Source organism: Mycetomoellerius zeteki, unplaced genomic scaffold, assembly GCF_001594055.1.
Source record: "Mycetomoellerius zeteki isolate Tzet28-1 unplaced genomic scaffold, Tzet1.0 scaffold27, whole genome shotgun sequence".
NCBI classification, from domain to species: Eukaryota; Metazoa; Arthropoda; class Insecta; order Hymenoptera; family Formicidae; genus Mycetomoellerius; species Mycetomoellerius zeteki.
The window spans coordinates 10009-35174 of record NW_017257249.1 but is presented as its reverse complement, the minus strand read 5'-3'; the positions used below and the strand labels follow the sequence as shown (position 1 = coordinate 35174).

The 25166-nt window shown below is 34.2% G+C and overlaps 1 protein-coding gene across 1 annotated transcript in view; it reads left to right on the top strand.

Moving 5' to 3' along the window:
* Positions 1–1231: 1231 nt before the first annotated feature.
* The window catches only part of REPTOR-BP (REPTOR-binding partner), a gene marked incomplete at its 3' end in the record, with an annotated part of 26062 nt that continues 2127 nt past the window's right edge, over positions 1232–25166 (top strand). The window contains exon 1 of the mRNA XM_018450223.1: positions 1232–1419. Within this exon, the coding sequence (XP_018305725.1) occupies positions 1243–1419 (177 nt within the window). The remainder of the gene's footprint in view (positions 1420–25166) is intronic.

Below are 25166 nucleotides of genomic sequence, written 5' to 3'. Positions count from 1 at the left end.
TTTTTCGGACATTTTATCAATTTTTGCTCTTGTGTTGTCACATGACCGAGAAAATTACAATTTTACTGACTATTGTTCAACATTTTGGATAGCAATGGATAATGTGTCATTCTCTTCATTTTTCGATAACGGGACAATTTCAGAATGCGGAATAATTATGAATCATGATTTCTATCAATGTAGATGAATTTTAATTTCGGTTTAACTTACTTTTTATTTTTTTCTATGAATAATATATCAATCCATTAATTTGTATCAATGTATATAAATATTAATTAACTTCAACATTGATTTAATTTACTCTTTATCTTTTCCTAATTTTTAAAAAATTACTTTTATATGCAGTTTAACATTTTTTTTCTTTTTTTATCGTTTCTTTCATAGTGGTTTTCTCTTTTACCATGTGTTTTCTTTATTTTATTTCTTTTACTCCGTACTAAATCATTCCAGCAGTATCGCAATAATAATGCAACGTTTTTAGAAATATTGCAATAAAACTTTCCTTATACGCACAGGTCGAATTATTCCAACAATTTGTAGTGACACACTGCAACGTCTCAATAATATTGGAAATGTTGCAGCAATGTTGTTGCAAGCTTTGTACTGTATTCTGTCAATTTCTATCAATGTTAGTCCAAAATTATAATATCAGTTTACATTGGTAGAGATGAACATTAGGAAGAGTAAATTAATTAAGTAAATCAAGAGTAAAATCGAGAGAATTAATATCTATCAAAAATTGATCACCTTATATTGAGTATAAGGTGATTGAAGAAATCAAGAAATTTATTTCTTCTTTTAACATCGCAAGGATGTCTAGTAAAGTTTACAAGCGACTGTCTTGGAAACGAGTGCATTAGGCCTGTTCTTTTTGAAGCATTTTTCTTCCTTTTCTCTCGAGGAGGAAAAAAAAGAAAGATGAACTGGTGTAAAAGTTTAGCCAAAAAGAACAGGCCTATTATTTCGTGTAAAACGAAAGGCGCTCGCCTCTCGTACTTCGATTATTGATCAATTTTATCAGTTTCCGAGATATCTGACCGACCTCGTTCCTATTCTCGTTCATCGCGGCCTATAAAATCGTTCATTCTCGCGCGCGCGCGTCGCATTTTGTCGCATTTCCACAGGAAGTTGGGTGTCTCATCGCGCAGCGCCGCCACAATCGCGCGCGCCTCGTGACGTAATGCGACCGCGGACTGAAGTGAGCGGGGGTGGGCGGGAAGGTGGGGAGGAGACGGCGGTCTGATGTGTGACCTTGCAGTGTTTGTAAACAGACACACGTTGCCGTCGCGAAGTGTTACGGACGATCGCCATCGCGAAGACCGAGCTACCCTGAACGCGCCTGTTCGTTTCCGTAGATCGACGCCTGTCGTGCGCAACGCCATGGAAGTCGAGCCAATGTGCATCGTGGAGAATGAGACGGTGAGTGGCACGATTTTTCGGCAATACGTGCGCCTGACAATGTGCTCGCGCGTGACGCAAACCTGTGCCATGGGGAAACAGCTACACGGGTCTTGTGTGCGCGCACCGCGGGGATTACACCACATTGTGCAAAGAGGGCGCGCGTCGGATGGATGTCAGACGCGTGTTTCGCGCGTCTCGACGATCGCGATGGCACGCGCGAATTGCAATTGTCCCGACGTTCCAGGCTGCGAATCGATTGAGATCGCGAGTGGCGGGGAAGCGGGCGGGACGGCGGAGGGGAGGTTGCTGTTTAGCTGATATTTCGTTCATGCGGTCAAGCTGGCGCCTGATTCGGCTTGGCGTTCTTCGCGACAGATAGCGCTGTCGTCGCCGCTGTCTCCCGCGCGATGGCGCTGACTTCACGTCAGTTGAAATTGAACCGCGCCCGCGATTCAAATCGTCTCCCGTTCGTTTATAGCGTCACGGAGTTGTTGCCTAGAACGGCCGTACGAACGATTGAATTGGTTTTCGAAATTCGTGAACTATTTTGACGAGCGTTGCGGATAGAGCGGCGAGCGGATGCTATTTGGTTTCGGTATGTATTTTGCGAATGTAGTATCGCCGTCCGACATCTTGTTTGAATCCTGTCGATTTCCAGTGGAAACTTTCCAAGGCGAATTGCGTTCTAGTTGCTTTGTGATCGTTTGAGAGCAAGTTCTACCCGCGAATAATTATAGCAAGTGTCGTAACGCATTGAACATTTCGCGCAATCGTTAGTATTAGTTTCGTCTCTTATTTCAAATTATCTTACCTTGTCGAAGTGCAGCGAGTGCGCGATGAATATACTATCGTCGCCAGGTATGCATGCACACTTAAAAAATTCGTGTTAAATTTAACGCATTTTACGTGTCTTAAATGGTCCACCCAAATTTTCGTGTAAATTTAATGTAAGATGAATACGACAGGAAATAATGCAAATATTATGTAAAAATTAATACAAGAATAACACTGACACAATTTGTAAGCAAATTGCGAAAGTATTTTTTTTTTCAGTAAAATTAACATTTATAATATGTTAAGTTACATATTTTATTTATTTATCTTAGGATTTACATTTTAAAATACATTATTTTTATGTTATTTGTTCATTTACTATTATAAGAAGTTATTTCAATACTAAAAAATATTGAATATAAATTTGACGCAAAGTTCTTAAATAACAATCACATTATGTTAAATTAACATTTGAATATGTTAAAAATTTAACATAAAAATTTTAACAAAGACCAGTTTTAACACATGAATACAAAATATTTTTATTGTGTATGCATCGTGTAATTAACTGAGTTGATCGTGTTTTTTTACCCTCCATCGGCAATGTTGGATTTTAAAGGTATCGATTTTTCAATTATGAATTCGGGTAGATAAATTTAAATTTGTAAAAAACAAACAAAAGTGCAATTTAATTTTTTAATATCAAAAACTTGTTAATGCTTTCGAAAATATGTAAGAATTTTTTCAGATCTTTATACAGTCCGAATACAACATAAAAATCAGCACTGAAGTTTGAAGAGGGTTGCAGACAAAGGATGAAAAGTTCACATTGCCGGCGGAGGATTAATAGTAATTCAATCATTCATTGAAAGAAACGTTTTTGGTATTTGTGATTATAATTACATGGTAAAGTACTATATAGTTTTATGTCGTTTTCAGAAACAATATTGTTCCTTTCGAAAGTGACATGTACAACTAAAAAAATTAAGTTTTTCAGAAAAGAGAGAAGCTATTTTTCAATTAAATAGAAAATTATTGATTAATGAAATAATATCAGCAAAAAGAATATACTTTTGGACAAGGCTTGTTCAATTTGAGCTTCGGAGTCAAAATGCAAAGCTATCGGCATAAAAAATTCAATGTAAGATTTCAAGGACTGTAAAGTATCGATAAGCATCGCTCAGATGCGTATCAATACTTTACAGTCCCTGAAATCTTACATTGAATTTTTTTACGTTGATGGCTTTGTGTTTTGACTCCATAGCTCAAATTGGACAGGTCTGTCTTAGACACATCAAATATTATTTTTGTCATTTTCGTTTCACAATCCCTAAAGAAACCACTATTTTGAATTATAACACTTTTATATCTTAAAAAATTATAACAAATCCGGAATAATTTAGCAAAAATACATAAGTGTTGGGAAATTTGTTTAAGATATAACACATTTCAATTTTGTCCCGAACGGTACATTCAAATTTTTATGTTCATTTAACATAGGTATATAAAATGAATATGTTAGGAAATAACACAGATATTGTGTAAAAAAAATAATCACAAAAAAGATAACACTGACACAGTTTGTAAACAAACTATCTAAGTATATTTTTTATACCTAAGTATATTTTTTATGTCTAAGTATAATTAATTTGTGATATATTAAACGAACATATATTTTATTCATTTATCTTAGAATTTGCTTTTTAAAATTATTTTTATTTGTTCATTTACTCATAAATTATGTCATTTTGACACTAAGAAATGTTGAATATAAATTTAACACAAAATCTTTAAATAACATAATTACAATTAAATTAACACTCGAATATATTGAAAAATTCAACATAAACTGTTGACAAAAACGTGAGTGAACCGTTTCCAACAAATATACAAATGTTTTTTACTGTGTATATGGTATACTTCGAAATATCAGCAGCTTATATTTATCTTGATCAGTTGAAATGACTTTTAAAATAAAACAATTTCTTCTTCATACTTCGATCATCAAAACAGTCTTAATTCTAAATGTTTTCTGTAGAATAGAATTCCTTTTTATTTACAGAAACGATACAATTTAAAATGTATCACTGTTATAGAAAGTACTATTGTATAATCTCTTTGAAAATCTTAAGAACTCGATACAAGTGCTATTTGACGGACTGTAAAGTTGAATTTACTTTTGGTGATTGATAGAGTAATCTTTATCTAATTCATTCATGATAATGATTAAAAAATTACTTTTTTTTGGTTGTGTCACTTTTGATATCAGGAAACGATATATTCACTACATAGAGCTATAAGTATAACTATTGTTATTAACATTATAGCAATAATAACTATAAAAGTAAAGCTCTGTAATTATTTTACCATGAAATTATAATTCATAAATACAAAAAAAATTTCTCAGTGTTTCTTTTTATAAGATATAACAGTTTATGAAATTATATTAAACTTTATCTATGCGGTAACTCATGAGCCTATATTTTTTTAAATCAGAATTTTCGTTTGTGATATTCTTCCAACATAAAGCTCCTGATCATTCTGATTGTGCTGGGTGTATCAACTCATTTCTTTTTTCTTTAAAAAATCAAGCACACGCTTATTTCGCTTCGAGTGTGGGGAACGCGGGAAATAAATCAGGATCTCGCAACACGATTGATCCGCCATCTTTTCGATATCTCGATACTCGCAGTATCGCATCTCGATAAATTTTGAATCGCAGTCAGTCACGGAACGCATTGTATCGCGAGGATTGATTTACAAATCGCTCTGTATGTTTCAATAACTATTACTATTCTATAAGAACGAGTTTTGCACAAATACCCATCGTAAGTGTCTTATTGAGGCTCATTGTCAGCCGTGGCACGCTGTTTATCATAACTCATCAAGTTTTTCTCCGCTACCGAGTAACAAGCTTTGTTTTCAGTTGCAGCGACCATCCGCGGAAGGATTAAGCCATGATCAGACTAGAGATTGAAATTGGATTGAAATTTAACCAATCAAAGTAAGATTCATTAAACTTGAGATTGATTCTCTTTCTGAACTCTAATTTAATCAATCAGAAAAAAGAGAATCAATCTCAAGTATAATGAATCTTGCTTTGATTGGTTAAATTTCAATCTAATTTCAATCCTTAGTCTAATCACAGCTTTATGGGCTGGTATTCATAGTCAATTCTCATAAAATCGACTTAAGTACAGTTTTAAGATGTTATAAACTACTCACAGAATCGTATAAGCATCTTAAGACATTACTTAGACTAATATTATATTTGTTCCTAAGGGTTGGAATATAAAGTGAATCAAAGTCCTTCATCTGCTTCCTTTTCATGAAATAAAAGAGTTGGTTGATTGTTTTCTAAGGCATAAGAAAACCAGCCAGAGTCATTTATTTCATGGAAATGAAGGACTTTAATTGCTTTATTTTTTCAAATATTATGTTATGCGTTACAAGAGTCTGTGCTCTCCGGTTTAAAGGCCGCGACACAGACTTTTGCATAATACATAACGCATAGTGCATAAGAGAATCAACCAATCAAAGTTTTTCTTTTTCGTGAAGTGGAAAGAAAGGAAGGATTCTGATTAGTTGATTCTCTTATGCACTATGCGGTATGCAAAAGTCTGTTCCCCACTTTATTCTCTGTTCCCTGTTTCCTATTCCGTTGCGCGTAGCCCTTGTGAATACCGGCTATTAGTCGCGGTCGGCGGCGCGGCACAATTAAAATGGTGGCGCGCTTCCGCGAGGCGCCGCGCGGTGACGCTAGCGTCACCACAGCGCGCATCGTTCGCGGGCCGTCGCGGGCGCGATCCGCGCGCGTCACGTCCCTGCTTGAGAGCCTTTTGGCCCGTGAACTGCGCAGTTGACAGAGCCCGCACGACGCGTTGCACCGGTGAGTTTTCCCTCCAGATATTTTTCGCGCGACGCCCGGCATGTCTCCACGCCGGCGTCGCGACGCCGTCGCGCGCGAACATCACGGCGCTTCGCGGCGTATCGCGTTTCCGTTTTCGCGCCGCGCGTCCGCTTCGTATCACGATGCGAGAAACGCCTTATATGCACACGCGTATGTAACGTTTCGCGGCGCGGCAGCGGGCGCCTTTCCGTTGCCCATCTGTGTCGGTGTGCCGTCGCGACGCGCGCGTATGCGTGCGCGCGCTCTCGCGTTCTCCGTCTCTCTATCTATCTCTCTCTTTCTCTCTTGCCTGCTTTCGACGGCGCGGCGCGATGAAACTGGGACACCCGCTCGGGTCCCGTCCGAGACGATCGTAATTCATAAAGTGTCGCGACGTTTCCTCCGCCGCGACGCCGACGCGCCGCTTCACGCGACGAAACCGGTCGATTTCGGAGTCCGCCGCGCCACGGACTTCCGCGTCGCCCATCCACGACGCTACTGCGCAATTCAGCGACGACGCGTGTCATCATCGAAAACGTGACTTGTGGTGGCCCACGATTTTTTTTAGCAAACCGCGCTTTTTCGTGCGAAAAAAAAAGAAAAAAACCACGAAACGCGCACACGTACCTGGTACGCCGAGTAATCGCGAGCTATTCTTGGAGCAAAATGTTTCGCGATATCGTCACGTATTCGTATTTGACGAGCTTATCTTGCAAAGGGTTTTTGCCGATAGCTACTTCGTCGATTTTGAATCGGGATCGAATCGAACGGAAACGCATGCACGTTGTGTAAAGAGGCGCTCGGTCAAGTTCCAGTAGTTAAGTTATATTTAGAAAAGTCATATATTTCGAGAGAAGCTACAAATGCGATATTTATACTTGTTTAAAAATTACTTATAATTTTGATATAAGGATTATTTATACCTCACTTATCGATGAATGCTCGCAATTATTTCTGAGATTCTACAGTAAATCAAATTTTATATAAATGTGCGTATTTATTGATAAATCATAAAAGTGAAGTGTAAATATATACGCCAATATATTTATATATATTTATTAATATATATATAAATTTATTAAATATATAATATAATACCAAATGTAATACGTGTTGATTAAATATTGAGAGATCAGAAAAATAATTAATCAGAAACCTAATTTGAAATTTTTGCATTGAAAAATTTTTCTTAATTTTAATACATATTTTTTTAATAGTACTAAGTAAATATTTACTCAATAAAAATGATAGGTAAACTAAATTAATGGTTCTTGTACCAAAAATAAATATATGTTTATATTGAATAAATATATTTACTTAGAAATATTTAAACAAATATTAAAATTAAAAAGACATTAACATTTTTTTTGGAGTGTCTTTTAAGATTCAATAACTGTTTAGAATTGTACATATAAATATCCAAGTAATTTTTTTAAAGTTTATAATTTTGTTGCCAAGTTACCTCTTGTCAGCAATCTTTTTTTAATATTTTGTTTGTCCACAGCTCATATATTCAAGAAAAAGATGCTTAAAAATTTATTTGTTAGATATAATGTTTATTTCACTGACATAAAGCTTTTAAATATGGCGAAATAAAATTTTATTCCTAGCAAATTATTTATTTTATTTTTTTACAGTTAATGATACATTTCACAAAGAACGTATATTTCATCATAGTTAAATTTCTCTTATAGTTAAATTTTTTTATAATCTATAATATCGGAGAAAACGTCACACATTTGTGAATATTTTTATTCTTTTTTCTCTGTGTACGCATCTGATGATATTATGTCTCATATAAAATATCTGAATTTAATATGATAATGAATGTAGTTCTTATCTACTATGTATTGCAGCATTGCTTAATTTATGCTCTCAACGTTCGTATCTCTCGTCTTCTTGCCTCTATCAATTCATTGTCATTCGTACGAACTACTGTATCTTCGCAATTAAGAATTTATATTGATTTTTCTAAACTTACCGTGCAATACAAAATATTACTAATTAATATAAAAAAAGTCAAACGCTCATTATTTCTAAAATATCATAAAATATTTTTTTCTTAAGAGAGACATTTCATCTCTTCGTTTAATGTAATTGCTATGGTTTATTTTTCATATTAATTTCTTATTTGTATATTTATTATAGAAAGTAAAATTGTGGTTATGGATGGAAGGAGTTACGAAAGTTTCACTATAAGGAAAAGATTTCAAACTTGATAAAGGATCCATGACTGGAAAGATCCGTGCACTAGTTCCGAAACGGTTCGTATTACATTGCGTTACGAGGAAATCCACTGAGTACCTTCTCGGTTAGTTGAGAAGTAATTGAGGTTCGTAGGCGAAGGCATCGAGGCAGTGGCGTCTTTTAACGAATCCGCGATATTTCCTTCGTATCACGTCCTTGGAAACAAGGTTCGCAATCTCGTGTCCGAGCGAGGAGTTACGATTGTACGTGATCGCTCGTTGTCCTTCGTGCACTTCTTCGAACCGGAGATGCAAGCGAGTACACGCTATGTGAAACGCTTCGATGCACGCAGTAAAAACGTTTAATCGAAGTTATGACAATGACGAAAGCCTACAAAGGAGGAAAACGGACGACCCTTCGCGATGTAACTGTATGCTTTGCGTAATTCTGTTATCGTCAGAGCGCAGGATGCGTGAGTTTTGCAACTTAAACACCCTTTAATGCTTGTTTCTATCAATATAAATTATTCTCGATCCAATTGGATCTTCACCTTTTTCTAGTTTAAAAATTAGAAAAAGAAGAAAAATAAGTCGAGTAATATGAAATTGAGATTTGAAAAATACAACAATGTCGAGGTGGTTTATATTCCACGCAAAAAATTGTTAGATTTATATCTATTTAAACCAATGTAGATTAATTTTAATTTTGATCCAACTTGATTGTTATTTTTGTCTGGTTTCTAAAAATTAGAAACAGATGACAAGAAAGTTAAATGATATGAAAATGAGATTTCAAAAGTATGACAATATTAAAGTTCTCAACAATATTTTGTTCTACGCAATTGTTGAATTTATGCCCATTTAAAACAATGTAGATTAATTTTAATCTCGGTCCGATTTGTTTTTCATTTCTTTCTAGTTCTAATGTCTATCTCTATCAATGTAGATTAACTTTAATCTCAATTTATTTTATTTTTTATCTTTTTCTGATTCTGGGAATCAAAACAAGAGATAAAGAGTAAGTTAAACTATGTATATATAAAGTATAAACTATGTATATATAAAGATTAAAGTTAATCCATGTTGATAAACATGGACAGTAGAATTAGAAAAAGATATGAAATCAAGATATTAAAAAAAAAAATACAATATCGAGGCGGTTTATATTTTATACAATTGTCAAATTTGTGTTCGTTTCAACCAATGTAGATTAATTTTAACGTCGGTTCACGTTACTCTTCATTTTTCTAATTCTTAAAACTAGAATAAGATGAATAATAGCGAATTCTGTCACTTGCATTACGTCAGATTAATGTACACTAAAAGCTACTGTATATGAAATTAGTAAAGTTAAATATGAAAGCATAAATATTTTAAACAATTAAATACCCTATAATGATATTATTACGCGTTAACAGAATATATGTGCATTATTTCATTATTCATCAAAATTGATTACGTTATGTCATTGCATTTAGATACTTTATATAAAGCAGCCTTTAATGTCCATTAATCCAGTATAATGCGAGTGACCGAATTCATCATAAGTTGAACCGAGATTAAAGTTAATATACATTGGTGGAAACATATAAATCCAACAATTGCGTGGAATATAGATCATCTCGATATTATTGTATTTTTGAAATCTGGATTTCTCTCTCTCTCTCTCTCTCTCATATTATCCACGGGATCCGTAATGATAAGGACATCCCGTTGCTTCGAGGAACATCTTGCGTGTGAAATATTTCGAGATATCGTATTCATAGAGTTATCTAGTACTGGTATCGTCTCTCTCGCTATTGCTGAATTTGAGAACTTTAACGTCCCTTGTCGTGGGAGGTAGTTTCAGCGATTGTTGGTATTGCAAACGTTATCGTCCTCGTTATCATTACCATCACCGATATAGCTTTAAGGTGTTGCTGTTGCTGCTACTGCTACAGCGAGTATCATCACTCCAGCAATAACGTAACAGAAGATCTTCACGTTCTCAACATCGTCACTCGTTCCGTACTAGTATCTCGACGAGCCAGGTTATCACGAGAAGCGCTCCAGATGTTGCACGACATTGTACAAAAGAACCTTTCGCCGGCCGCAATATCTTTAGCACAATATGTGGCGATGTTACCGACTTTAATAAGTATTATATAATGCTTGGTTGAAGATTGGGTTTGCGATGCATTGAATTTATTAGTGGATTTTGCGAAAGTCAAAAGCTTTAGTCTCATCTGTTTTTAAAACCATTAGAAAGAATATTCGAATTGAAACGCCTACCTTATAATGATGATGTTTATCATCATGAATCTTTACGCATTCAAAGCTTTAAGCTGAGAGATTTTTTTATGTAATCTTCAAATAAAATAAATGCGGAGGACACAACAAATCTAATCAAAAATAAATGAGAAAGATTCAGGAAATGAAATAAATTCTTATTTATTTTATTCGAATTCAATCTTTTTGAAGGAGGAAATCCGCGACATGACGAGGCAAAGTCGTGTGATCTCTCTTTTTTTTTTTTGGAGTTTATATCTATTTCTTATACTTTCAAAGTTACTTCTTGCACACAAGCATAGAACATTAAAAAAACGTTCCAAAAGGTCATAAATAAAGTGTATTAAATTCTTTAAAGGGTTTATAGGGCATTTTCCACTTTCTTCCTTTAAATGTCGCAACATATGCTGTTTTTGTTCTCTCTTTCAATAAAACTTATGGCTGATGTATTAAAAAAAAGGAGTTTAGTATTCATAAGTGTAATTGCATGGAAAAATAATTATAATTAGGAACTTTATTTTTATAGTTATTACTGTTATAATGTTAGTAATAATAATTATTCTGTGTGTAAAGAATATATACATGTAGAATCGAAAATAATTATATTGTAGTTTTTTTATTTTTGATGCTAATATATTTTTCGGTTTATATAACTATAAATATAATTATTATTACTAACATTATAGCAGTAATAACCACAAAAAATGGAACTGCTCTAACCATAATTATTTTACCACCAATTATAATCACAAATACCAAACACTTTTCTTTTAATGTGGCTTTTATACGCAGGGTTGCCATAAAACTGAAAATCAGAGAATTTAGAGAATTGTTAGGGAAATTGAACTGTCAGGAAAAGCAGTGAATTTTGCAAAAATTTCTGAAAAATTAAAATTCTTGGCTTTAACAAAGTTTAATATACGTATATCATATCTAGTTTTCGAATACCATCAACTTAACAATTAAAAATGCAAGTAGTATCAGCAACATTAACAGCAATTTATATTGCTATATTGAATTGATCTCTCAACAAAATATTTAACGGTTTCCGAATAAGGACGAAAATAAAAAATACTTTAAAATATTATTGAAAGTCAAGGATAATTATAAAATTTTGTCTAGAAATTAGGGAAAAGTTATAGAATTTTAGGATGAGAAATTTGTGGTAACTCTAATATTATACTTATTATTTTTTACATGCTGTTTCGCTATTTAATAGGAAATTTCGAATGCATCATCGAATCGTCATACGGTGTACAAAGTGCATGCACATCATGCGGTTCATTGTCTTTCGAGTCGCCGCGGCGTTATATATTGAATCATTCTTATTTTTGTTTATAATGCGCATTGGCCTCGGCCGATTATAGTATCTTCTATCGACGTCGACGAGAAAATTTATATCTGCCTCGAGATATTCCACGATATTATTTTTCTCTGTCGTCAGGATCTACGTCCTTCTTTCGCACATGCGTGCACTCTTTATGTCGTTTGACTTTCATAAATTATTGTCTGCGACGTGGATGAATGCGATCGCATAAATCCAATTGCGTTCTCTTTGTCTCCTTATCAGCCTATGTATGCGAGCAGGAAAATGTTATACGTTCGGCTCTATATAGTTTCCTCGTACACTATTATACGTTACGTATCTAGCCGTTGTGTAATTTTATCTCGACATCTCGAAGAAATTTTAGATGAAGTAGAATCAAATCGGAGTAGTGAAATTTGTTATATTATCAAAATTATTGTGAAGGAATTATATTTTATATATTTGAAATCATATTTTATACTTTGGGAATCATATTTTATACTTTGGAATTATACATTAAAGAAATTTCATTATGAATTTAAGTAATGTGTAAAGGAAAACTTGTGATTATGAGGTAACCAAAAAGTAATAAATGTTAACTGAAAACTAAGTTACGGTAGTCTTAAATGTAATGAATGTGTGCATTAAATTTCATGCAAATCCACAGAAAATTTTATGGAAAGTACATTAAATTTCATAAAATTTTATGAAAAGTACGTTAAATTTCATGGACATATACACAAATACAGCTTCAGTTTTATAAATACATTAAATTTAATGTAATATAATTATGTAATATATTATTTAATGTAATGTTATGAAATTAAATTCAACTTGTGTAACATAAACGTGTATATTAAATGTGTATATTAAATTTCATGATATTTTTAACAGTGTATTTCGTATATTTTACAAATTTTTATTGATTTTTACTTTACTGATTTTTTTAAATTCTACTTTTGCGATGAACTCTCTCTTTTTGCTATAACTACAGGATATTACGGAAAATACAATGGAGATAGTGCTTTTCATTCTAATTTTATATCGGAGATACGAACATATTTTCGCTGTGATACGCGCGGGAGTACGTGCGAAATGCGCATAGCGGGGAAGAGCGACGAAATTTACGTGATTTTGGTGCTCACGCAATGATTTTACTCGCACTAACCCATTGTGCTCGCGAAACATCCCCGTCCATTGTTGTACATAACGTCGCTGGAGCAGCGGCGCGGCTGGAAAATTACGAGGGAGCTTTCTCCGCCTCTTTCCGTGCCTCCTACTCTCTTCCGGTTACGCTAGTCGGGACGAACAATGACCTGGAAAAGCTCAAGAAAGCTTTAAGTCCGCGTTTGTACACTCGCCGAGACCAGCTCTCCGCAGCTTTGTCGTCGCAATTCGAAATGACAAGAAGAAAGAAAAAAAACAACGCCACAAAATACCGCCCGCAAAACTACCGCAATAATATCACAAAATCAAATAATATCTTTATGAAATGGGTTAATCGTATATATGTATAAGCTTGAAAACTTGGTTCATAATTGTCGTTATTCACGCGATCATCTGGTAGAGTTTAAAAATTGCAAACATTTTACTCTGAGAAAAGTATTACCAAGTGTTTAAAATGTCACCAAAGTTTGACTCCCTTGAGGTCGAAATCCGCTTTTCCGCTCTATGGAAAATTGGCGTTGGCCTCGTTGTAACTTTCATAAAAGCTCTCTCTCTCTTTCTCTCTCTTGTTGATGCGGATCGTTAAGTCTTACGGACGAAACGTAACGCGATGAGCTAAATACGGCCTTCGAATGCGGGGACCGACGAAAATAATCCTCTGTTCGAAGCAGATAAGCGCTGTTGCGCACTCGGGGAAAATGTGCGCGACTCGTTGGCGTGAGCGAACCGGAGGATTGTGCAACCATCGAATGGAGGTAATAATAAGGTTGTGGGCACGGTGAATCCGGTAACTCTTGCATTCACAGCTTGGCCTGTGCTTTATTATCGTGAGTGACGCGCGCGCGCAAGAGAGAGAGAGAAAGAGAGAGAGACTGCATGTATTCCGTAGCGCGGCGTATTGTGAAATCTTGATGAAAACTTCGTAAATTATTGTACACCGTAAATTCAGCGTTTACGCGCACGACGAAAACTTTATGGCAAATTTACGCCCGGGCTAAAATCTTTAGCGTCCGGGATTTTATATCTGCGTGAATTTTCATTGGAGAATAATCGTCGACGCCTTTTTTTTTTAAATTAGAGTCATCCCCTTTGCTGAAGCTTGCGTTTTTTTACACGAAGTATAATGTCGCAACCGCAAACGTTTTAAGTTTTCGGCGTCAAAGAATCTTGCAGTGACAATAAATTAACGTTAATCGCCGTCGGATGATTATAAAAGTTTGGACACGCGCGAAATTTCCCTCCGTAAATCATTCTGCAAAATGAGAATTCAAGACGAAAGAGTTGAGCGCGAAAGGCAACCGGCTTTTACTTCGTGACCACCATGGTAAAACGTTCCTATCCCTCACTTATGTCTACTTTGTTCCATTTCGGTCCACTTTAGTCCAATTTGTCTAACGTCCATTTTCCGCTGAGCGCCACCTTCGGTAGGGAAAAAAAAAACTAGTAAAGCCAACTAGTACCTCTTGGCGCGAGCGTCTTCCGCGGACGTCCGGTTTTATCGTAATATTCTCGGAGTTGTTTTGCCGGAGGAGTAAAAACAAAAAAAGAAGAAGAAAATGAAAGGAAATTGCGACGTGCGGCCAACAAACCCGATTACTAAGGCAATTAAAATTAACCATGCTAATAAAACCGTGTCAAACGACGCTGAAATTCGAGAGGGCACTCGAGTGTGAAAAACAGATAATCCTGGAAGCAGAGCGGAGAAGATGAGTGAGTCCAATGTGGGTGATTCGAATCACGAACATGCGAAGACTAAGAGGAGAATAAGAGGAGGGAAACAGTGCGAAGAATCGCATTTTAAAGGGTCATGTTGAGAAAGATCGCGAGAATAATTTGACTAATAACGGAAATTAATTGCGAGCACGCGTTATTCCTCTTCGAAATTCGAGAGTACCGTGCAACACGAAAAACCCGGCATAAAAGAACAGCGGTGGTAGAACAACGATGGTGTGCGGTTGTAATTAAAGAGTTTTCTCTCGAAAAGCGATCACCTGAAACTCGCGTTTGGTGGAACGCGAGGTAGGAATGCGATCTAATGAATGGCTTTTGCTCGGGGTTTTAAATGACTGGTAACCGTAAAGGAGAGCTCGCATCGTTAACTCGATTTTGTAGCGTAATATAATCTATCCGCACTTTTCGTTATTAATTATCCCGTTGATCGACGAGGAACGTTTCTTCTTCTGATTTTGCGGCAACTATTCAGGTTGGATTAAGAAAAACCCAAGGTTCAATCTTCTCGGTTTTCGCAACGAACTTAATTTCTTATAGAATAACTCGGGGGGGAGGGAGAGAGAGAGAGAGAGAGAGAGAGAGAGAGAGAGAGAGAGAGAGAGAGAGAGAGAGGCACAGAGAGATGTGCGGTAGATTTGTGAAGGAATAACATATTCAAAGATTTGAATGATGAAGATGGTGATGCTCCTTTGCAGAAGCTACCCAAGACTTATTTATATTTCACAGTAATCTTTGAGCGGATTTCAGACAAAGTGAATTTTTTAGGTGTTCTGCATTTACTTACAAGACTGAGCGAAAATTTTAATAAAGTTAAATAGATTTGAGTCTTCCAACACAAACCAGTTTACAATGAGAATATTTGCTTTGTTTTAATTTATAACGATAAAACAGACTCCTGCGCATGTAACGTGCTTTTATATTTTTATATAGACCCGCCAGAGATTGCTTTGATTGAAGTTTTGCTTTACGAAATGAATACAATTCGAATTTCGAGATCGCGGTATTATGAACGCACATAAAAAAGACTTTATTTATTTGCAGTAGTTTGGTGCGAATTAGTTTTTTCTGTACAACGTTCAGTTTTATCTCATTATTTTTTAATTTCACATTTAATATTATGTATTTATGACAGAGCTCTAATTTAAAATTCTGTTATAAAACGAAATTCATAAACAGAAGTAAATTAAGAGAATATGATATTTTATCATCTGTCATCTCCTCTGAAATTTGATTAATTGACAGGCTCATAAATGGTTATATAAAAACTACGGAAAAAACGATTGTGCTCAGGTATCTACAAATATAGCTAGATACAAATCTGAAAATAATTTTGTTGAACTATTATAATAATTACGTAGAAACTTCAGGCATGATGAGCAATGCTGCAAAAAATAGATACAAAAGATTTTGATATTCTAGCAACCAACTTGAGCGCGTCCTACATAATTATTTTGAAAATAAAATTTTCAAATCTATATGATTTCCAAATCTGTTAGCTAACTATTAAACTCGTAGCATCAAATTATACTCAATTTAAGTTATTTTTGATTTCTATAGATCGCCATTGCTTCTTCTAATATGATCTTTAATTTAACTGAAACAATTGAGTTAAACAATTCAACTTAAGAAAATGTATTAAATTTAATTCATATTTAGTTTCTTATTTATTAAATAACGTTAATATGGACGTTGTTTACTTTGAAACTAATCACAGAAGTGAATTGATTTACATTTTAACACACATGGAAATTAAAAATAACAAAATGTTATTTAAGTCAGGGAATTAGGTTTACCATTGCTCCTTTCATATTTTATAAGTATATATTTTTAAATATTTCAATCAAACCGTTCTTTCTGTGTATAAATCTTAATAACTTTATTTGCACTGAAATGTATTTCAAAAAATTTGTTATCGAGGAATTCATACGGTAAACAGGTTGGAACGACACGTAGATCTATAGCAGAAATTTAATGTCTCTGAGAGCACGTCGGCGTTGATATTTCAAATTATCGTTAACGGATGTCAATGCATTCGAAGGCCCGAAGGCGTAAAGGTGATGATGGCAGCGGTGCGAATCGTGTCGCTGCATCTCCGCTGTATATTGTGTGCAATATGCTTTGCGGGCATCCGGTTCCCGGTGCAGTGGCGTAGTATCGGACATCCGGTTCGCCGTGGCGAGAGACGACGTTAAGGGTTTCCCATTGAAGCGTACCTCGGCTTGATTAATGTTAAAACGGTAGGGAGCCTTAAGTCCAACCGTCGGACGCTGTCGTTTTTTTACGGTGCTTGCTTTTAGTAATTCCTCTTAGTCCTTTTAAGTAATAAAAAATCTATTTTTATATACGTGGCGCACGTGACCGATACGAGTGCAGAAAATGTATCCATAAAAGATAATGACATTTTACATCGCTGCTTTTAGGGCAAATACGTTTTTTCTAGACGGGTTAGCTTCCGCAGAAAAAAGCATATGCTATGTCTAGAAGTGGCGTGAAAGCGTTGTATGCAGAAGAGCTTACGGTATAAAATTATAAAGTAGGCTATTGTCTCTATCTCTTGCTATTATAACAAGAGAGTCTTTCCTTAAAAAGGTATTTTATTATGTAATCTCGAAACTATCTATTAAGAGAATATTGGTAGATATTGTATACATTTTGGCATAATATGTCCGTGATGAGAGAAATTTGGTATGCATGTAGAAGTTCAGGAAATTCCAGTTTTTTTAATATTATTAGACCGCAAAAAAGTTAGAGTACGTCGATAATACGTTAACAGATTTTTTTCTCCATGCAAATGCAAATTATAAAAATTAAAACAGGTATTGCCTTTACGGAAACTCGCACTCCAATGGTAGGACCGTGTCCAATTTTCTGTAACGGCATCTAGTAATCGAGTTCAGATAACTGAAATTACTTTTTAAACGAGAAATATTGCTTCGCATGTTTTTGCTGGTAACGACGAAAAACGTTAGAGAAAAATACCTTAAAATTTTACATTCGTGCAACGATGGAACTTTTACGTTTCACTTTCGATAGTTCTGACGACTGTTAAAATTGCAAGCTTCATGAAAATGATATTTGCACACTAGAACGTGATGATCTCGCTCGTTCATGAATGGAAAAAAGTATTGCGAGATTTATTGCATATTCATATCTTATGACAGTTTATGTATCAATAAAACGTGACGTTTTACGATTGACGTAGAGTTCACATAGACTGTCAATTGAAGATTTATTAAGTTAACAGGATCAAATCAGTAAAATCAAATCGGATCTGTTGGAATATTCAGTATTTATTTTGTACTAAATTGTACCATTAAAAATAATTGTATATATTACGTTTCAAAAAAATCATGGAACTAGCTTAACCTTCACTGTTAAATCTATAGTGTCAAATTTAACTTAACGTGAGTCGTCACTGCTCCTACTAAATATATCATTATTTTTTACCAAAACGATAATTAAATTTGATAATATATCGTGTCAATTTGACACTATATAATATCAAATTGACACTGTATAGTATCATATGTAACCATTATTTTAGTATAAAATAACGATATGATTAAGTAGGAGCAGTGGCGACTCACGTTAAGTTAAATTTGACACTATAGATTTAACAGTGTTCCGAATTAATTTTCATTACATTAACAAAATACAAAAAATTATTAAGTGATTTTTTACATATACCTTAATATCTTTAGAAAATATTTATAAGGTCATATATATTTAAAAAAAAAATTGTATATAAATGTTTTATAACTGATTACTTGATGCTTCTAGTTTAAAGAAAAATAAATTTGCAGGATACGCATCCAATCGTGTCTACTAAGGATTAATATTAAACTGACACTTCAAAATAAAAAAAAAGAATTATACAATTTAATACAAAATAAATATAAATATTCCAACAGTTTGATCTGATTTTGCTGATTTGGTCTTGCTATCATGTAAAAGAGGTCAATTGAAAAACATACAGATATATACATATAGTAGTTAGTAATAGTGTCTAATTCTGATAATTGTATAAAATCGGCTTATTTTCAATGAAACAGTCCAGAATATCATCTACTATTTAAAACAGGGAATGATACACTCCGTTTTGATGAGAATGTGAATTGGACTCAGAGGCTTTAATATTAATTTCTATTCAATATTCCATTCGTTTCTCGTTTTTAAATCCTTCATAATGCGGAAAGACATTCTATATAATTATATATGATTGGGGTACAAAGAGACACGTGTAATTAAAGGCGCGTCGATAATATACGTTATGGAAATTTTCCGATCCAATACTTCATTTGACACTCTTGTTTACTGTCGCATTATGCACGCGCTCGCACATACTCTCCGCGACGGGAATTGTAAATGGCGATGCCGAGTTATGGAAACGGATGGATTGTTTCTTCGTTGATCGGATATACATCAATCAAGCCGTCGTCAATGGATTGTCGTATGCAGGAGAAGGAATTAGAATTAGAATCTGTGCCCTCAGAAGCGCGTCTGTGGCTGGAATGTGCGAGTGTACAACACGATAGAGACAAGCAAGTAAACAGAAATGTCAGTGTGAGCAAATGTCTAGCAGATTTGGGAAGGGTTTACAGCCACGGATCCATGTTCCATGGCAGAGATTTCACGTTGTGATCGGGGAGATATTTGTCGGTTTATACTAATTCTGAATTTACTTTCGCTCACATTAAAGCATTTTTAAAAGAGGAAGCATGAGAGAGAGATTAATGTTATGTTAACCCTCGATTACAGTAACGGGTTGTTTGAACTCAAAGCGAAAATTTTTTAATGACTGTATAATTTGTAGCTATAGTTGAGGAGGTTAATTGCAAATTGCGGCTAGACAGAAATAAAAGATGTCTTGCAGTTAGTCTGTAATGGATATTTTTTTCAAAGAATTGCGAATGAAGGAATTCCTACTAGGAACGGTATACCTAAATGTTTTACTCTCGCTAATGTTAAACACTCTCAATGACATGTGAATCGCTTGATGCTTCGTAATGATGTCGGAACTTTGAGACTATAATCATTTACATCGAACTGTTCATTTTATAGATTACAATTAATGTAGAGGTATTATTATGAACAATGGGGGGTAAAAGAAATCTCGAGCACGCTATTTCAATGTTATTAAGTATCTTTTCTCCGAGCATCAATTCTTAATAATGAAAGTAAAATATTTATTCCATCCCTTCTCAATGCAACGAATAGTTCTTTGCCGAATGTTTTATGTCTTCCTTTATATTTGCGATTCTTTGAAGACAATGCTCTTAATAGATTAATTTCAAAGCATTTATTTCTGCCTAGCCGTAATTTGCAATTAAGATAACGCGCGTTGTTCTTGTATGCTCTCTCTTTTAAAAATGATATTTTTTTATACAAAAAAAAACGGTTTTGTATGTGTATGCTGAAGTATCAAAAAATTCAGCTGAATATATATATCTGAAAATTATTTTATTGGACTATTAAAATAATTATGTATGACTCAAGCTGATTGCTAGAATGTTAAAAAATTTTTTGCAGCATTGCTCTTATGTTTGAGTTTTCTACGTAATTATTTTGCTAGTCCAACAATATTATTTTTAAATCTGTATTTAACTAAATTATTAAACATTTTAACAAAATTGTTCTTTCTGTACTGAAATGTTGTAAAGAAGCAAAACAGTTTAAACTGACATAATATTGCATATAAAGTATTTCGGAATAGTTTAAACTGACATAACATTGCACTATATTTTATATGTTTAATTAAAAGTTTTTATAAGTCGATATTTTAACTGTTTCTATCACTTACTTACGATTATTAAATTTATTATAATTTAAAAAATCAAGTTTATTTATAAAACTAACCGAAAAATAATATGTTTACATTTTAAAAAGTTAAATCATCAAAATTTTTCAGCTTAAAATTCTGAAAGAATTTCTAGTAATTTTATTATTTAATCGGCGTACTGTTTTTTCCATTGGGAAAAGCTGATTGTTTTGAAAAAAATAGTTGACAGATAACTCAATATTCCTGGGATACCATAAAAGATATTATATTTGTTAACGAGATGTTTACATCCATATCGTTTGTCTCGTCAGTATAACTACAATACACTACAATTCGTAAAAAGCTGCTGTGAACAATCCTCTATTTGCGTACTATGTTCTCGATTTTCAGGTTGCGTAATTGTTGGCACGAGATTTCGAAATTATGACGTTTCTACACTTTTTTTTTGCGCGCGTGCGCACACACACACATATACGGGAATCAATTCCAATTATCGCACACAATGATGTGAGAAAAAAAAGAGGTTGTAAATAAAAGAAAAGGAATCCTAACTACTCTCTTGTTAATCAATAAGAGGGTGGTTTAGAGCCGATTAAAAAAGCCGAAAGTATTCTGGAAAGAAAGAACAGAGATTCTAGGAGATTTAATACCAGATAGGATTGAGAGGTGCGGACAGATTGTAGCGGTCCTAAAAGGGGGCGGAAATTTGTATCTTGTCACCCTTGAGGGCGTATGCATATCTAACAACCGTGCCCGAGAGGCGTCTAAATTTTAACGGCTCACTGGCAAGATGGTGGGCGCGTTTCTATCTGGCGTGTGTCGCATCCGCTTGTCGTCCACCGTGCTCCCAAGTCTGCGAAATTGCTCCTCCAGGTAATTACTCCACGTTGAAATCGTTTTCGCGTGTGACCGCCCATTTTTCGTCGCGGGACGAAATGAGACCCTCGTGCGAAAATGCAATTCGCGAAAATGTATGCGCGCAGCTCGTTCATTTGACTCGAGGCAGTTTGTATACACGAGAAATGTATACTTTGCATAAATAATATTCTCGGGACAACGAAACCATAGAGTATAGGAATGTGCGATGTGGCTTGTATCATAATAGTGCATATGAAGCGTCAAGACTGTGTAAACGCGCGAGATTGTGGAGAATCCATATGTCATCGAAGAACGCGGCTTGCAAATAATTCTACACTAGAAAAAGAGTGGTTGTATTGGAATTTTGCTTGACAATAGACAAATTAAAATTTTCTGGTTGAATTTATTATAATTCTAGTTGAGATAACCAGAATTTCAACCAGAAATTTTTCTGAGCATGAGACCCGATTTTTCTGGTTAAGAATGTGGTTTAGAGTTAACCTCATCTCTGATTAATGTAAAAATATTTTTCTTGCTATGATTAATCACTAAACTGATAATTTCATCGTGATAACTTTTAATTCAAAACTATCAGTTTGGTGATTAACTATAACTAGAAAAATACAATTTTTACATTATCACCAGAATAAATCTAACCACAAGTTAATAAGAAAATGAAAAACCGGGCATAAGTAACACGCTTTGCAATTATGGATGTATTACTTTATTCCCAATTAAAAAAAAATATGTATAAATATGTCAAGAATAAGTTCAGTAATATAAATATTAATTTCAAATTTTAGAAAGAATAAACATGTCTGTTGCGTATTACGTCAATTTCGAGACGCTCAGTACCTACATTATAACAGTATATTATAATGTATAAATAAAATATTGAAAATATGCAGACGATAATAATTTCTTAGAATATCTCGACTTTTTCTTTTGTCTAAATCTTGCTGAAAATGAAATAACTAGAATTTTATTATCCAGAGCAGAAAAATGCAGACAATTACGGAAAGAACCATTTTGCTAAAATATTAAAAAATTGACTTACTCTGAAAAAATATTAAATTTTAATAAATTCTATAAAATATTTAATTTTAATAAATTCTACTAAATGTAAACAAATAAATATTTACTAAATGTAAACATATTCATTTGATATAACAACCATTAATTTGACTTGTTTTACTACTATTTTTTATTACCATTTTTTATTGGGTTAATATTTACTATAAGTAAACGTTTACTTAGTACTATTAAAAAAAATATATATTAAGATTTAAAATTAAATTTTTTCCCGTATAGATATAAATCTGAAAATAATTTTGTTAAACTATCAAAATAATTATATAGGAAACTCAAACATGATGAACAATGCTGCAAAAAATTTTAATATTTTAGCTACCAGCTTGAGTGTTTTCCATAATTATTTCGATAGTTTAATAAAATTTTCAGAGATCCGTATTTAACTAAATTTTTAGATGCTTCAGCGAAATCGTTCTTTCTGTACACTAAAACGATCTTATGTTAGAATATCTTGACTTTTTCTCGTGTCTAAATTTTGCTGAAAATAAAGTCAAACTGAGAATTCTACTATGCAGAGGAGAAAATAAATGCAGGGAGAGTTAATGCGACTCGTCATCCTCCATTCGATTTCATCTGATAGACTAGATTACGACGATCATAAAGTTCAAAGCTGTGTAACTGTATCGCCGGCGAAGCGGACGTTTGTTGGGTATCGTGTGGTCTCGTATACGTCTTATAAGTTAGCGGAACAAAGTGAGCGGAATCGATTCTAACTAACATTTTTATTTGTTGCTCATTTGTTGCTAAAAAGTTGCCAAAGAAAAAAATTTGTTGCTCTGTCGGTTTATTTAAAAAAACGATGTTTCGCTAAAGGAAGATTCAGTTAGCGGAATAATACCTACAACAAAGCCAATCTACGCAGAAATAACGTAGGAATTTGTTGCTAATTTGTTGCTAATTTGTTGCTGCCGAAATAACATTTTTTTAAATACTTTACATACTAAAAAAGTGTAAACAACAACGAGAAATATGCTAAATTGCATATTTCGAGAGCAACTAATTCGGACGACATCGCAGTACCAATTTTAAGCGAGCAACAAGTCTTTTACTGGTACTTTACTCTTCTTCCCGCATGCTGAGGCTTCTCGTTGTTATTTACACTTTTTTAGTATGTAAAGTATTTAAAAAAATGTTATTTCGGCAGCAACAAATTAGCAACAAATTAGCAACAAATTCCTACGTTATTTCTGCGTAGATTGGTTTTGTTGTAGGTATTGTTCCGCTAACTGAATCTTTCTTTAGCGAAACATCGTTTTTTTAAATAAACCGACAGAGCAACAAATTTTTTTCTTTGGTAACTTTTTAGCAACAAATGAGCAACAAATAAAAATGTTAGTTAGAATCGATTCCGCTCACTTTATTCCGCTAACTTATAAGACGTCGTATTCGTCGGTATTGAATAACGCTCATTACACTTTTGTGACCGCGAGAAAAGGAATATCATAGAATCGGCGAGACAGCGATTGCTCATTTGCGGGGGGGGGGGGGTGGTGAAGATTTTCGCGGATGGAGATGATTTTATCCTCGAACTTTTCACCGATGCAGACTTGGGGTATGGTCTTTCTCCTAGGCGACACAATGAGCTTTTGTTTCTATTGAAAACGACATCGCCATGTTTCGCACAAGATATTAATCGGGGCGAAACTCTGTCGCGGATCAAGCGGTATTATAGCGGTCGCGTGTGCGTTCGTACGTGAGACCGCGGTCCGATTGAATCGTAAATTACCCTGCGGCGAATTATTCATGGCGCGCGTTTTCGTTTCGGTAGGCTGCGTAATAATCCAACCGCCCGTTTTGCAGCGCGTCAATTTTTAATGCCTTCTCGGCTTTTCGCGCAAGATTTGTCACCGTCGTGCTACCCCTGCGTAAATACATCCACGATACGATCATTAATCATGAACAACTCGGTAGAATTATTCACTAGTCTCTCCATGCAGTCGGTAAAAGCTGATCGGCGGTGAAGCTGTGGATGCGAAATGGATTGATTTTAACAAATGGCTAATCTCTCTATTTTGATGTACGATATCTTGCGTCAGAGAGGAAAGCGTACGTCGATGTCGATTAGCAGCTCGTAACTCATTAACTTTTTCTTCGCAATCTGGGTCTTTTTTGGTACAAACAAAATTTCACTCTCAAATTTCACTCTCATTTTTGCTCAAATTTAAATTTTTATTAACCCTTTGTGAACCGACGACCCCATTTGAGGTCACTCTCTTTTATTTTATAAATTGCTCGCTCGATTTTTATGAAACTTGGCCTATGGGATAATTTGCTTTAGGTACTCGAATTTAGGTCAAAAATACAAAATTCAAAATGGAAAGAAAAATAATTTGACTATTATACAATTCGGTTTTAGAGAGTTAATCGCGAAGCAACATCAAGTTCCTACACCGTTAGAAATGTAACCACGAGCTTCCTTTACATGTAAATGAAGCTCGTAGTTATGAACGAAATTAAAAGTAATGAATGATTTAACTGAAAATTAAGTTACAGTAGTTATTTAAATGTAATGAATATGTACGTTAAATTTTATAAATTTTTATGAAAAATACATTAAATTTCAAGTACTTACATATACTTTTCAGTTATATAGGGGCAAGTTGCCGAATGCGTACTGGTCGCCTAAATCGTACTTCATCAATATTTTATATTATTAGTTAATATAGACAATATTTAGTAACAATAATATAAAATATATGAGAAATGAGTAATATA